The sequence below is a fragment of the Triticum dicoccoides genome, chromosome 2A, assembly GCF_002162155.2.
Source record: "Triticum dicoccoides isolate Atlit2015 ecotype Zavitan chromosome 2A, WEW_v2.0, whole genome shotgun sequence".
Taxonomy (NCBI): domain Eukaryota; kingdom Viridiplantae; phylum Streptophyta; class Magnoliopsida; order Poales; family Poaceae; genus Triticum; species Triticum dicoccoides.
This window is the reverse complement of record NC_041382.1, coordinates 462,995,986-463,008,022: the sequence shown is the minus strand read 5'-3', so window position 1 is coordinate 463,008,022 and position 12,037 is coordinate 462,995,986. Positions and strand designations below refer to the sequence as shown.

The 12,037-nt window shown below is 43.6% G+C and overlaps 1 protein-coding gene across 1 annotated transcript in view; it reads left to right on the top strand.

The window, feature by feature from the left end:
• Nucleotides 1-10,790, top strand: part of LOC119354907 (probable UDP-N-acetylglucosamine--peptide N-acetylglucosaminyltransferase SEC) — a 16,377-nt gene extending 5,587 nt beyond the window's left edge. The window contains exons 5-28 of the mRNA XM_037621671.1: nucleotides 936-1,052; nucleotides 1,128-1,184; nucleotides 1,263-1,382; nucleotides 3,386-3,448; nucleotides 3,534-3,612; nucleotides 6,191-6,300; nucleotides 6,393-6,446; nucleotides 6,519-6,586; nucleotides 6,668-6,770; nucleotides 6,999-7,201; nucleotides 7,315-7,411; nucleotides 7,721-7,792; nucleotides 7,900-7,976; nucleotides 8,073-8,189; nucleotides 8,265-8,349; nucleotides 8,424-8,591; nucleotides 8,864-8,974; nucleotides 9,077-9,163; nucleotides 9,239-9,366; nucleotides 9,475-9,557; nucleotides 9,668-9,773; nucleotides 9,890-10,036; nucleotides 10,125-10,245; nucleotides 10,333-10,790. Coding sequence (XP_037477568.1) covers nucleotides 936-1,052; nucleotides 1,128-1,184; nucleotides 1,263-1,382; nucleotides 3,386-3,448; nucleotides 3,534-3,612; nucleotides 6,191-6,300; nucleotides 6,393-6,446; nucleotides 6,519-6,586; nucleotides 6,668-6,770; nucleotides 6,999-7,201; nucleotides 7,315-7,411; nucleotides 7,721-7,792; nucleotides 7,900-7,976; nucleotides 8,073-8,189; nucleotides 8,265-8,349; nucleotides 8,424-8,591; nucleotides 8,864-8,974; nucleotides 9,077-9,163; nucleotides 9,239-9,366; nucleotides 9,475-9,557; nucleotides 9,668-9,773; nucleotides 9,890-10,036; nucleotides 10,125-10,245; nucleotides 10,333-10,446 — 2,487 coding nt within the window. The 3' untranslated portion in view covers nucleotides 10,447-10,790. The remainder of the gene's footprint in view (nucleotides 1-935; nucleotides 1,053-1,127; nucleotides 1,185-1,262; nucleotides 1,383-3,385; nucleotides 3,449-3,533; nucleotides 3,613-6,190; nucleotides 6,301-6,392; nucleotides 6,447-6,518; nucleotides 6,587-6,667; nucleotides 6,771-6,998; nucleotides 7,202-7,314; nucleotides 7,412-7,720; nucleotides 7,793-7,899; nucleotides 7,977-8,072; nucleotides 8,190-8,264; nucleotides 8,350-8,423; nucleotides 8,592-8,863; nucleotides 8,975-9,076; nucleotides 9,164-9,238; nucleotides 9,367-9,474; nucleotides 9,558-9,667; nucleotides 9,774-9,889; nucleotides 10,037-10,124; nucleotides 10,246-10,332) is intronic.
• Nucleotides 10,791-12,037: the final 1,247 nt, after the last annotated feature.

Genomic DNA, 12,037 nt, shown 5'->3' with positions numbered 1-12,037 from the left:
ACATGTCCGATGGCGAGCGCGCCGCCGGGAGGGCATCATCGATGACTCTAGCCAGTGCGAACCCTAAAGGTGTAAGAGGGAGATCCTGACCATGGCCTAGTGTTGGTAAGGAAGGGGATTCGATGGGTTCCAAGAATATGGTGCCCCTCGGTTAGAAATCATTGCAATTATGGCTGGAATAAATTGGGACACTAATTTTTTTTGGAACACCCGATCTAAGACTAGCCACAATGGGTAGTAACATAGACTAGTAACATGCATATGTTACTGGTCTATGTTACTAGCTCTATAGTGGGGAGTAACATATGTGTGGTAACATGCAACACTTCATTTATTAGGCTATAGACTCATCTTGCCTTGATATGTGTGATGTTACTCATACTACTAGTAACTAGCTATGTTACCACTTTCCTCTCTTTCTTCATTTATTGCTTGCCACATCATCTATTTTATCTAGATATGTGTGATGTTACTACCTATGTTACTCCCACTGTGGGTAGTCTGAGTAACTGAAGATGATGTGGCATCAGGAATAAATGGGTAGGAGGAAACACATGACGTGGCTGCATTGCTGAGGTGGAGTAGTTGCATGCTAAGATAAATAGGTTAGTGGGGATGGATCTCTTAGGTATATAGGATTTGATCCACACATTGAGAAACGACCAATGCATGGATCGAATTTTGATTTGAAATTGTGCGGCGTGGTTAATGATGTTGTGACAATATTGCCAATTTTTCTCAGATTTTTCATGACCATTAGTGGTGCTAATTGGCCCTCCAGCACACTAGTATGCCTCATGTGGCAAGTGCATGCATTACACCCTTGTTCTTTTCCCTTTCAGTTCTTTTTAACTCATGAAAGTTTCTAACATAAATAATCAACTGCAAGATTGTAAGATGAAATGGTCTGACCTCCAACTTCTTTTCTCTTGTAGCTACGCCCAAATTTTTGTGATGCATGGTCAAACCTTGCAAGTGCATATACACGCAAAGGTAGACTGAATGAAGCAGCACAATGCTGTAAACAAGCGCTTCTCCTGAACCCACGTTTGGTATGTGTATTCACACGTTTCCAGTAATTCTGCTTGTTCATTCTGTGAGTTGACATTTGTTATTCCATAATTTAGGTTGATGCACATAGTAATCTGGGGAATCTAATGAAAGCCCAGGGTCTTGTGCAAGAGGTAAGCAAGTTGTGTTGGCTTCGATAACAAGTGGTACCGTTGAATGATCCTTATTACGTCATCTTATTGCATCTTCAGGCATATGCTTGCTACCTTGAAGCAATACGAATAGATCCACACTTTGCAATTGCATGGTCAAATCTAGCCGGCCTGTTTATGGAGGTTGGGGACCTCAATAAGGCTATGCAGTATTACAAGGTAAATGCCACAATGGTGCAAGCTTTTGGTAGAATTGAGAAATATCTGCTGTGTATTAAAAAGCTTCTACCTGAATTCTATATACTGTTCAATGTATGTGAACCGAATAGATGTATATTGGTACCTTGTCAATAAAGCTGAGTGTTAGTGGATTGAAGTGTTCTATGAGTTACTATGCTACAACTAGTTCATTACTACAAAAAGGAAACTGTTATGTAGAGCATTACTTATTTAACCCAGGAGTGGGGAAGAGGAGTGTATCATCTACTGACATTGCTCTATGTGTGTGGTTGTACACAAGAGGTTGTCGTTGATGCGTTATTGAGTGGTGACATAATAGGCTGAACCTAACTTCTTAAAATTGTGAAAAGAAATATGTAGGTTGGTACTGACATTTGGTACTGTGAGTAGCAACACAAATGGGCTTCTCTCTTGTTAGTTCCGGTTGAAGGGCTTGCCGTTCTTTTACAGCAAAGCTAATATTTAGCTTTCATGAAGTTCCCAATGTTGAAGTGTACATGTGGATTACCTAGCCCTCTCCATCAATTTGAACTTTTGGTTGCATTGGCTAGTGCATGAAGCATAACATGGTATCAGTGCTCTTAGTCTATTCACGTGTTGACTTCCCGCATCACACGTGTGAGGGGTTGTTGAAGTGTATATATGGATTGCCTAGCCCTTTCCATCAGTTTGGACCTTTTGTTGCGTTGGCTAGTGCATGAAGCTTAACACCCAAGTGCCACTGAGATGTTTAGTTCCTTGCTAAAAAAGAGAACTTCCGTGAGAAGGTGAAATGAAAGAACTAATGCTTACTATACTTTTCTTGTTCTTGACTTATTTTGGGGCATGATTATGGTTAGGACTGTAATTTTTTTAAATCCTTTTACGTGCTTCCTTGATATTCTCTGTAAAGTTCTTTGAGATGCCATTTACGGAGCACTGTTGTGGCATACAGGCGATGATCATTTTCAGAAAACAATGCGAATATCTTATGTTACACACACACACACACACACACACACACACACATATAAAGAAAAAATAGATATATATTGCTTTGAAGAAACATGGTCCCATTGATTCCAGTTAAAATTCCAATCCGTGCTAGAATCCTAAAACCCATGCTGGTCAACTTTAGGTTTGCTCATGACTCTGGACGGTCTGTAGATTGTTCGCATTAAATTTGTGTATTAGGTTCATTGCCTAAACTATGCTTTGACGCTGCATATAGTTTATCATTTGTAATATTACATTGAGTTACCTTATCAATAAATGCATCGAGGTATAAATTAGCATTTCAAGAAGTGCGGTGGAAATTGAAAATTCCCAAAATGTTATATTTGTGTATATATTGGTTGAAATAATTACTGTATGTTATGTTTATCGAGGCTATTTTGATGGCATTTCAGCCCCTAGTATGTGTCAAGGAACTTGTATACTAATTTTGTGATGTATCCATGTCACACTTATATGCTATTCAATCATGTTTTACGGTATTTTCATGCAATCAACTCCTTGTATGGACACAAAATTAAAATCAGTATCTTCCTCTTTTGTACAAGCTCTTTAAATTTTGACGTGGAGTTCAAAATGTATTAGAAAATAAAAATGACATTTTTAATGAATGTTCGCATTTGTCTATATGTTTTTTCTTTTCATTTTCATTATCACTTGTCGGATTTTCTCATTCTTGTTACTCTATCATATAGTGAATTTGAACTTGAAACTGTACATAGGTGGAGTAAATTGGCAATTAAGTACATGTGAATTTTTGGGAGAAGTATTTCCTTGTTCATAAATGCCTAACCAAAGGCGATAAAATAATCGTGGCAAAGGGTGATCACATAGCAATTGTTTTATATATGTACTGTAGCTCGATATAGTGCTTGCTTGTTATATTCTCACAGATGGATGGTTGATTTGCTTTAACCCTCCTGACTGGCATGCTGATGGCCATGATTTGAGTGGTACCAATGCTCTTTTTTCGTCTTGAAATATTGCAGGAAGCTGTTAAACTTAAGCCATCTTTTGCTGATGCACATCTTAATCAAGGGAATGTGTACAAGGTAAGTCTTACGAACTATGGCAGTAGCTTATGGCCTTGGACGTTGTGAATGATTGGTTATGGAGCAAATGTTTCGGTGTGTCCAGGCTATGGGAATGCTCCAGGAGGCAGTTGCTTGTTATCAGCGTGCTTTGCAGGCACGCCCTGACTACGCCATGGCTTACGGTACGCACAATTGCTTTATTTTATGTGTGAGGATGTATGGTAGGTTTGGTTTGTGTCCAACAACCACAATGCTCATTGTTGGCAAGCCATTTTCTTGGTCATAGACTGAACGACTGTTAGTCTTAGAATTATATTTGCAAGAATTCTTGTCATTATTCATCACTTGCATGGAGGAATCAAAAGAGGAATCCTGTGAACAATTGTTAGTGTGCCAATACAATACCGATGATTACAGTAAACATCAAAAAGCAGCTAGAATAGGACCAGGCAAACTAAATATTGATCAACTACCAAACAATTGTATTCCATTGGCTTTGGCTAAAAATTGGCATGGTACCTGTTGGATATTGTTGGTACATATGGGAGGCCCATGGTGGCCCAGGCCCAGTACTGCTTATGTAACCCTAATGTTGTGGTATATATATGTGTGTGGTGGTCCTGAGGGAACCAACAAGATTGACCAAAACCAAGACTGAATCCATTCCCTCTCGTGTTACAACATGGTATAAGAGCTAGGTTGTAGCCGCTCCCCTCGCCGTCTCCTGAGGTGGCTGTGGGCAAAGCCCACGGCTGCTGGGGAAGGAGGCGGCGGGGACGTGAAGGAAGGAGGCGGATCCGGGCGGAGCTGCGCGGTCGGCGGTGGCCGGCAGAAGCGGAGGCGGCATCTGGGCGCGGTGTCCAGGAGCTGCTCTCGGCGCGGATTCGCGGCGGCGGCTGGCTGGGAGCTGTGCGCGGGTGGCGGCGGCGAGCTGCACGCGTGAGCAAGGCGCGGGCGCGAGGAGCGTGCGTGCGGGCTGGATCTGGCGAGCTCGGCACGGTGGGCGCGTGCAAAAGGCCGGGAGGTGCGGATCTGGGGCTTGGAGTTCGAGCTCGTGCTCGTGCTCTGGGCGGCGCTGCGAGAAGGCGCTGGGATGCGCGGCGCGCGCGCTGGCCACAGCTGTGGGTCGCGGGACAGGCGGCGTGGCGCTGGCAAGCGGCTGCGCGCGTGGCAAGTGAGGCGTGGAGAGGCTGCTTGCGGGCAGAAGAGGGAAAGAAAAGGAAGAAGAGGAGCTGAGGTGCGCCTGCGCGCGCGCCAAGTGCTGCTGCTATCCTGGTGCTGCCTGCTGCTGGAAGTAAAAAAAAAGAGGAGTTGAACTGCTGGTGCAGAGGAGGAGGTGAGGCTGTGCGCGGCAAGAAGGCAACAGAGGAGGAGCAGCCAAGGAGGAAGAGGAGAAGGAGGCTGACTCTGTTGCTGCTGCTGTTGTGGCTGCATCTGCAGCTGCTGTGGGTGCGGCCAGGTGCAGCGGCGCGTGAGGAAGAGGAGGTGCACGGCTGCAGAGGAGAGAAGCTCCTGCTGGGCGCTGTGGTCCTGGCGGCTGCTGTGTTCTGCTGTTGCTGCTGACAAAAGAGTAAGAAGGAAGGTTGTGTGCTGCTGCTGCATGAGACGGAGAGGAGGCAGAGGAGAAAGAGAAGGGCAGCTGCTTGTGGCTCCTGTGTGCTAGTTGCTGCTGCTGTTTGGAAGAGGAGTTGGTCGCAGCTGCTGGTGCTGCTGAGCGGGAGAAGGATGAGATGGGGGAGAAGGATGAGATGCTGCGCTGGCTGTGGTGTTGTTGCTGCTCCGTGCTTGCTGCAAGGAGCAGAGGGGGAGAGATTGCTTGGTCCGCTGCAAGGACCAAGGAGAGAGATGTTGCTACTGATGGCAGCCAGATGGATTTTCTTTTAGGGGGGGAGAGGGAGATGTGGTGATGATGGAGATGATGAGGTTGTGGCTTGAGTGTGGTTGGTGATGAGGAAGTGTCCGGGAGAGAGGCTGTCGTGCCTGAGGTGAGAATGGTTGAGGCCTGACCAGGGGAGAGGCCGTCGTGCCTGAGGCAAAGATGGCTGGGGCAGGAGTTGCCCGGAGAGGCCGTCGTGCCTGTGGAGAAGACGGAAGAGGTCAGTGGCCGAAGAGGCCGTCGTGCCTGTGGAGAAGACGGGCTGAGGGCATTGAGGCGAGTGTGGATGGTTCTACGGAACCTGTGTGGTGAGGCAGCCGGGGTTGTTGAGGAGGTGCATGGTGCTCAGTTGGCCATCACAAGTTGGAGGTGGTGAGAAGATGATGGAGAGGGCAATGGCTCTCATGTATCGTAGTTGGTTAAGTTTTATGTTCATTAGAGTCGTCGTAGTTTGAGTTATGTAGTTGTTGCAAGATGGTCATGGGTGTTCACCCATGATCATCTTGAGGGGGAGTGTTGGTACATATGGGAGGCCCATGGTGGCCCAGGCCCAGTACTGCTTATGTAACCCTAGTGTTGTGGTATATATATGTGTGTGGTGGTCCTGAGGGAACCAACAAGATTGACCAAAACCAAGACTGAATCCATTCCCTCTCGTGTTACAACAGATATTGACTAAACCTACCATTACTCCTTGGTATTTTGCAATTTTGTGGAGTGTAAATACTAATTCAGTGACATTTGCCCTCTCGAGTCCATTTATTTAGATGTTCATCATGGATGAGATATGTACAAGCTCACAAGAGAGTGGTCATTTCTTTACCTTCAAAGTAGACCCTTAGTATACCTCGTAATGCAAAGGACGGGGGGACATTTTCATGCAGGTAATCTTGCCACTATCTACTATGAGCAACGCCAGCTTGATATGGCAATTCATTGTTACAATCAGGCTATACTGTGTGATTCTCGGTTTGTGGAAGCATACAATAACATGGTAAGTTCTGGAAGTGCTCATTGTTCATTACTGACTGTGGACAATAGTTTTGTTGGTTACTTCACTTGGCTAACATTTTCTATGTTCCGTAGGGCAATGCACTTAAAGATGCTGGGAGAGTAGAAGAGGCAATTAATTGCTTCCAAGTATGTTCTACTTCATTACTGTGAATTTCCATATTTTATTCCGGTTCTAATGTATTCACTTTTTTGGTGCAGTCGTGCCTTGTATTACAGGCAAACCATCCACAGGCTCTTACTAACCTAGGAAACATCTATATGGAGTGGTAAGATTCTCCTACCTTTTTAATGTTTGATACCTTACCACATTGAGGTCCTTCTACTTATAAACTTTTCCTTTTTTGCAGGAACATGATAAGTACTGCCGCTTCATTCTACAAAGCAGCAATTGCCGTTACATCTGGGTTGTCTTCGCCACTCAACAATTTAGCAGTCATATACAAGCAACAGGTACTAGCTTGAAAGATTTTGTTTTGTATATACTCCCTCTGTCCCGAATTACTTGTCGCAGAAATGGATGTATCGTCTAGATACATCCATTTCTGCGACAAGTAATTCGGGACGGAGGGAGTAATATTTTAGAGAATTGTGCTTACTGCTTTTGCTGTCTGAGACTTTCTCTGAGATATCGTTTTGTTTATCCTTTTTCGTGATATTGTTCATCTTTGTGTGCATCAGGGAAGCTATGCTGATGCTATTGCATGTTACACCGAAGTTCTTCGTATAGATCCTACTGCAGCTGATGCACTTGTTAATAGAGGAAACACATTTAAGGAGTTTGGAAGAGTAGCCGAGGCAATTCAGGATTACATACAGGCTGTGACAATCAGGCCAAATATGGCGGAAGCCCATGCGAACTTAGCCTCAGCTTATAAAGATAGGTACTACTTAGTAATTAAGATAGTATTGCGGTTTGGTGATACATCCAGTTATTATAGTGATCTTATGTTTCTAGTTGAATTTTAATTTATGAAATGTGATCTTTCCGCTGTAGTGGACATCAAGAAGCAGCTATAGCTAGCTATAAACAAGCTCTTTGTCTGCGTCCTGATTTTCCAGAAGTAACGTGCAACCTTCTTCATACTCTACAGGTTCGATCCAGTTCACATGATTGTCTAATTTTTTTCAATCAAAACACAGAAGCATACTATTACCTGTACAACTTGAGACGTTCTCCACGTGTAACCCTGAAGACCATGAGAGCTAATTTATATCTGTACTACTTGCTGTATAATTTTTTTCATGTAAAAGGTTATTGATTTTTTGTATGTTAGCTTGGATATTTCATGTTTGATGTCCCCAGAAAGCAAGCTAATGCTAAGTTCTAGTCGCATTCAAATGCAGCTATGCCCAGGAAAGCAGTAATTTAAAAAATGCCACCCTTGTTTGTTTCACTGCAGAGTGTTTGTGACTGGGAAAACAGAGATACTATGTTCCGTGAAGTTGAAGAGATAATCAGACGGCAGATAAAGGTGCCCCTTGTGATAAATTTTATTTCCTAAAGTATGGTAGAGATAGGTAATGTTGAACAATGAAAATGTCAAGAGTCATGACGAAGCTTTGGTTATTGTCTCAATAGATGTCACTTCTGCCAAGCGTGCAGCCATTTCATGCTATTGCTTATCCTATTGATCCTTTGCTTGCCTTGGAAATTAGGTATATATATATCCTTTTGGCTCTTACTGCACTATTATTTGCATCATCAGTGATATTTTCTGCTTCATTATTTACACTATTTTTTTTCCTTGGCAGCCGCAAATATGCGGTCCAGTGTTCATTAATTGCTTCTCGCTTTGGTTTGCCACCATTTGTCCACCCACCCCCTTTACCAGTGAAGGCAGAGGGTAAACATGGCCGACTCAGGGTTGGGTACGTCTAAATGCGCTGCTATCAATATTGTTGGGCTCCAGCAACAACGGAGTAATTGGCATTTGAATTTTGCAGATATGTTAGTAGTGATTTTGGTAATCACCCGCTTTCCCATCTCATGGGTTCAGTATTTGGTATGCATGACCGTGACAATGTTGAGGTAAATCACCTTTGCTTTTTCCCTTTACACCTTGTTGATTTATTGTATCAACAACTTATCAATTGTGATGGCAGGTTTTTTGCTATGCGTTGAGTCAAAATGATGGCACTGAATGGAGACAGCGTATCCAGGCTGAGGCAGAGCATTTCATTGATGTGTCTGCCATGACATCTGATGTGATAGCAAAAATGATAAATGAAGACAAAATACAAGTTTTAATCAATCTTAATGGCTACACAAAGGTAATACTTTCACGTCTTCCCGTAACCCCTTATCTGTCTCCTTGTATTAACTTCTGTCCAGGACAACCTCATGCTATTACTCTGATTTTCTCTTCATGTTTTGCATTTGCTTTTATTCACATTGAGCAGGCATATGCTATTCTCAAAGTTGTTAGGTGGTATCACTAAATATTTTGTAATATACTGTACAATGAAGCGTTCTTTAAAAAAAATGCAGTTCAGCATCTCTCGAAAAATGTTATCAGTCTGCCTCATGCTTTCAAGTTAAACAGGGTGCGAGGAATGAAATTTTCGCGATGCAACCAGCACCTATTCAAGTTTCGTACATGGGGTTCCCAGGGACGACAGGTGCTTCTTACATAGACTACTTGGTCACAGATGAGGTCTGAGTTTTTTAAACAACATTCTGTGATTTTTGATTCGCAATATTTTCTTAGCTTTATGTGCAATTAATTGAATTTTTCTTCGTTTAACAATATTTGCAGTTTGTTTCTCCAACTCGCTATGCACATATATACTCTGAAAAGCTTGTTCATCTCCCACATTGCTATTTCGTCAATGACTACAAGCAGGTTCATTTCATTTTGCTCTATGTTCTTTCTGCTCTCATTCATTCATGGTGTTTCTAACTATGGGTACTATACCAGAAAAATTGTGATGTCTTAAGTCCGGTATGCCCGCATAAAAGATCAGATTATGGGTTACCCAAGGATAAATTCATCTTTGCATGCTTTAATCAGCTCTACAAGATGGACCCAGAAATATTTGATACATGGTAACGTTCTATTACCTGTACTTCTCTGCAGTTTGTCAAAAGCATACATAGATACATTACGTAATTTTTGTAGAGATGATGTTAATGTTTGTGCACTGTCTTTTGAAGGTGTAATATTGTCAAGCGTGTTCCAAACAGTGTGCTATGGCTCTTAAGGTTTCCAGCCACTGGTGAAATGAGAGTAAAAGCACGTAAGTAGATTGAATATTTCTCTGTTGCCTGAACTTTTCATCTCGAAAGAAGAATGACATGAGGCAACAGAATTTAACACATACAATACTGGAATGCTATTTCTATGCAGATGCTGCTGCAAGGGGAGTGGGCCCTGATCAGATCATTTTCACAGATGTTGCGATGAAACATGAGCATATCCGAAGAAGTGAACTAGCAGACCTCTTCCTTGACACGTATGCACTTAACCAGCTTTTTCACTTGTTCTGTGTGATAAGCATATCGGTTCATACTTAATACTGATACTTGGCCTATATTTTGGGTCTGTCTTTGTGAACTTCCCACATCACAGGCCCCTTTGCAATGCACACACAACTGGTACTGACATTCTATGGGCTGGCTTGCCAATGATAACACTTCCTCTAGAGAAAATGGCAACCAGAGTAGCTGGCTCCCTTTGTTTAGCGACTGGGCTTGGGGATGAGATGATTGTTAGCAGGTAAGTATTGATTAGAAGCTGGTTTATTTGTAAGCTGCGTGGGACGGCATGGTGCATGCACATTTACCCTTCCTTTTTCTGATTGTAGCACTAAGGAGTACGAAGACCGAGCAGTTGAACTGGCGACAAACCCGGCAAAACTCCAGGCACTGACCAATAAGCTTAAAGAAGTTCGTTTAACCTGTCCTTTATTTGACACTGCTCGATGGGTAAGATTTATGTGTGATACTCCCTGGCATGTCATTTGTAGGCAGTTAGTAGATTCTGACGAGCTCTGTGCTTGCCAACCATTTCAGGTTCGGAACCTTGATAGGGCGTACTTCAAGATGTGGAACATTTATTGCTCTGGGCGTCATCCGGAGCCGTTTAAGGTAAAAGAAGACGACAGTGAGTTCCCATATGACAGATGAGGAGCATGAAATCCCGGCTGTGTAGATAAAAAGCAGAGTTGTAGCGTAGTACAATCATGTAACTCGTTTGGCTGCGCCCTACTGTCCTGTACCATATAGTAGACCTTTGCGTGTGGAGTCCCGACTTATGTACCCAAGAGAGAAGAATGTAGGAGGTTTAGTCCTGTGATGAGATCGGATTAGCCTATTTATGTGTGCCAACAGAAGATTATAGTTTTGTTGGTTCCTGATTGTTGTACCATTCAACCCCAGCTTTGTGCTGCTATCGTAATGTTGAAACTTAGCCGCAAAGATACAATATCCAATACTTATTTGAAATATAATATGGCATCTGTTTGCCGCGATGGGTGTGGCTCTGATGCGGTCCAGTTGGTAAACCCCAGTTACCAAAAAGCCCATCCATTGGTATGTGGGAGGTGGGAACGGGTTGTATTTTTGTAGGCGTAAAAATGGCATTGGGGCTGTCAAGCTATGGGCAATCTTTGGCTGGCTCGAGAGTTGCCGCTCCTGAAGTTGATCTTGAGGGGTCTGCTGCTGTTAGGCCCTCCACTATGTATCTGGTGCCAAAATTCTGACAAAATTCTGACAAGTATGCCACATATACATCAATGTCAGATGAAAAGCTTTTGGCACCCCTCGCACAACATAGACAATTTGGCACCGGTGAAAGACTGGCCCACATCTAACAGAATAATTGATCGAAGTACTAGTCTTCCTCTCACACAGAACCCATTTCATCTAGTCTGCATGCAAGATATGAATTTTCTATTGCCTCACTGAATTTGGCATCGGAGCATCTAGTTGCTCCGGTTCCCATAATTTTTCTTAAGGCACCAGCTGAGCAATGGAGAGCACCGATGCCAAATGAATCAAAAGTAAATATGACATCATTTTTTGCCTACATAGTGAAAGGCCTTAGGGTCCCCGTTCCCAAGCGATGCACTCTTCGCTTTGTTCCCATCTGGAAAAGTACATCACAGTCTAACTAAAAAGAAGGGTCCCCGTTCCCCTTCCACAAACGAAGAGTGCATGCATTTGGGTTGGGTCGCCCGTGACTGACACACATCCTTAGAAACAGGTCGGACACATGCGGATGGGGATGCCACATGGGGGTGGGTGCCTACATTTGCTCTTGGATTTATCGTTCAGCCGAGATCACGGGCTGGCGGTGGTGCAGACTGTTTGGCCTTGTTCTCTTGGTTAGAGGGGTGGCTTGCAAGTAACCCCTAACTTAAGATAGTCTCCGGCACCACCCACAGTTGCGTGCTACTAAATTTCAGGGACCAGTGTACACTGCACGATCGCTACTGATAGAGGGATCACATGCATCTGGGTGTGCCATTTTTATTTCTTGTTGGTAACTTACCAAGCCGGCTACTTGGTGTGCCATTTTTATTTCGAAAAGCTTCAAGCCACATGCACCCCAGCCACCCCCCTACGCTGGTACGCTCGGTTAGACGGCCTGGTCATCGATCGGTCAACCAAAACCAACAAAGACAGACCCTCGTATCGGTCTCATACAACCGGGCTGATTGACACCCCCTAAACCTAGGCTCTAATACCATGTTTAGAAAAGCAATTTAACTATTGA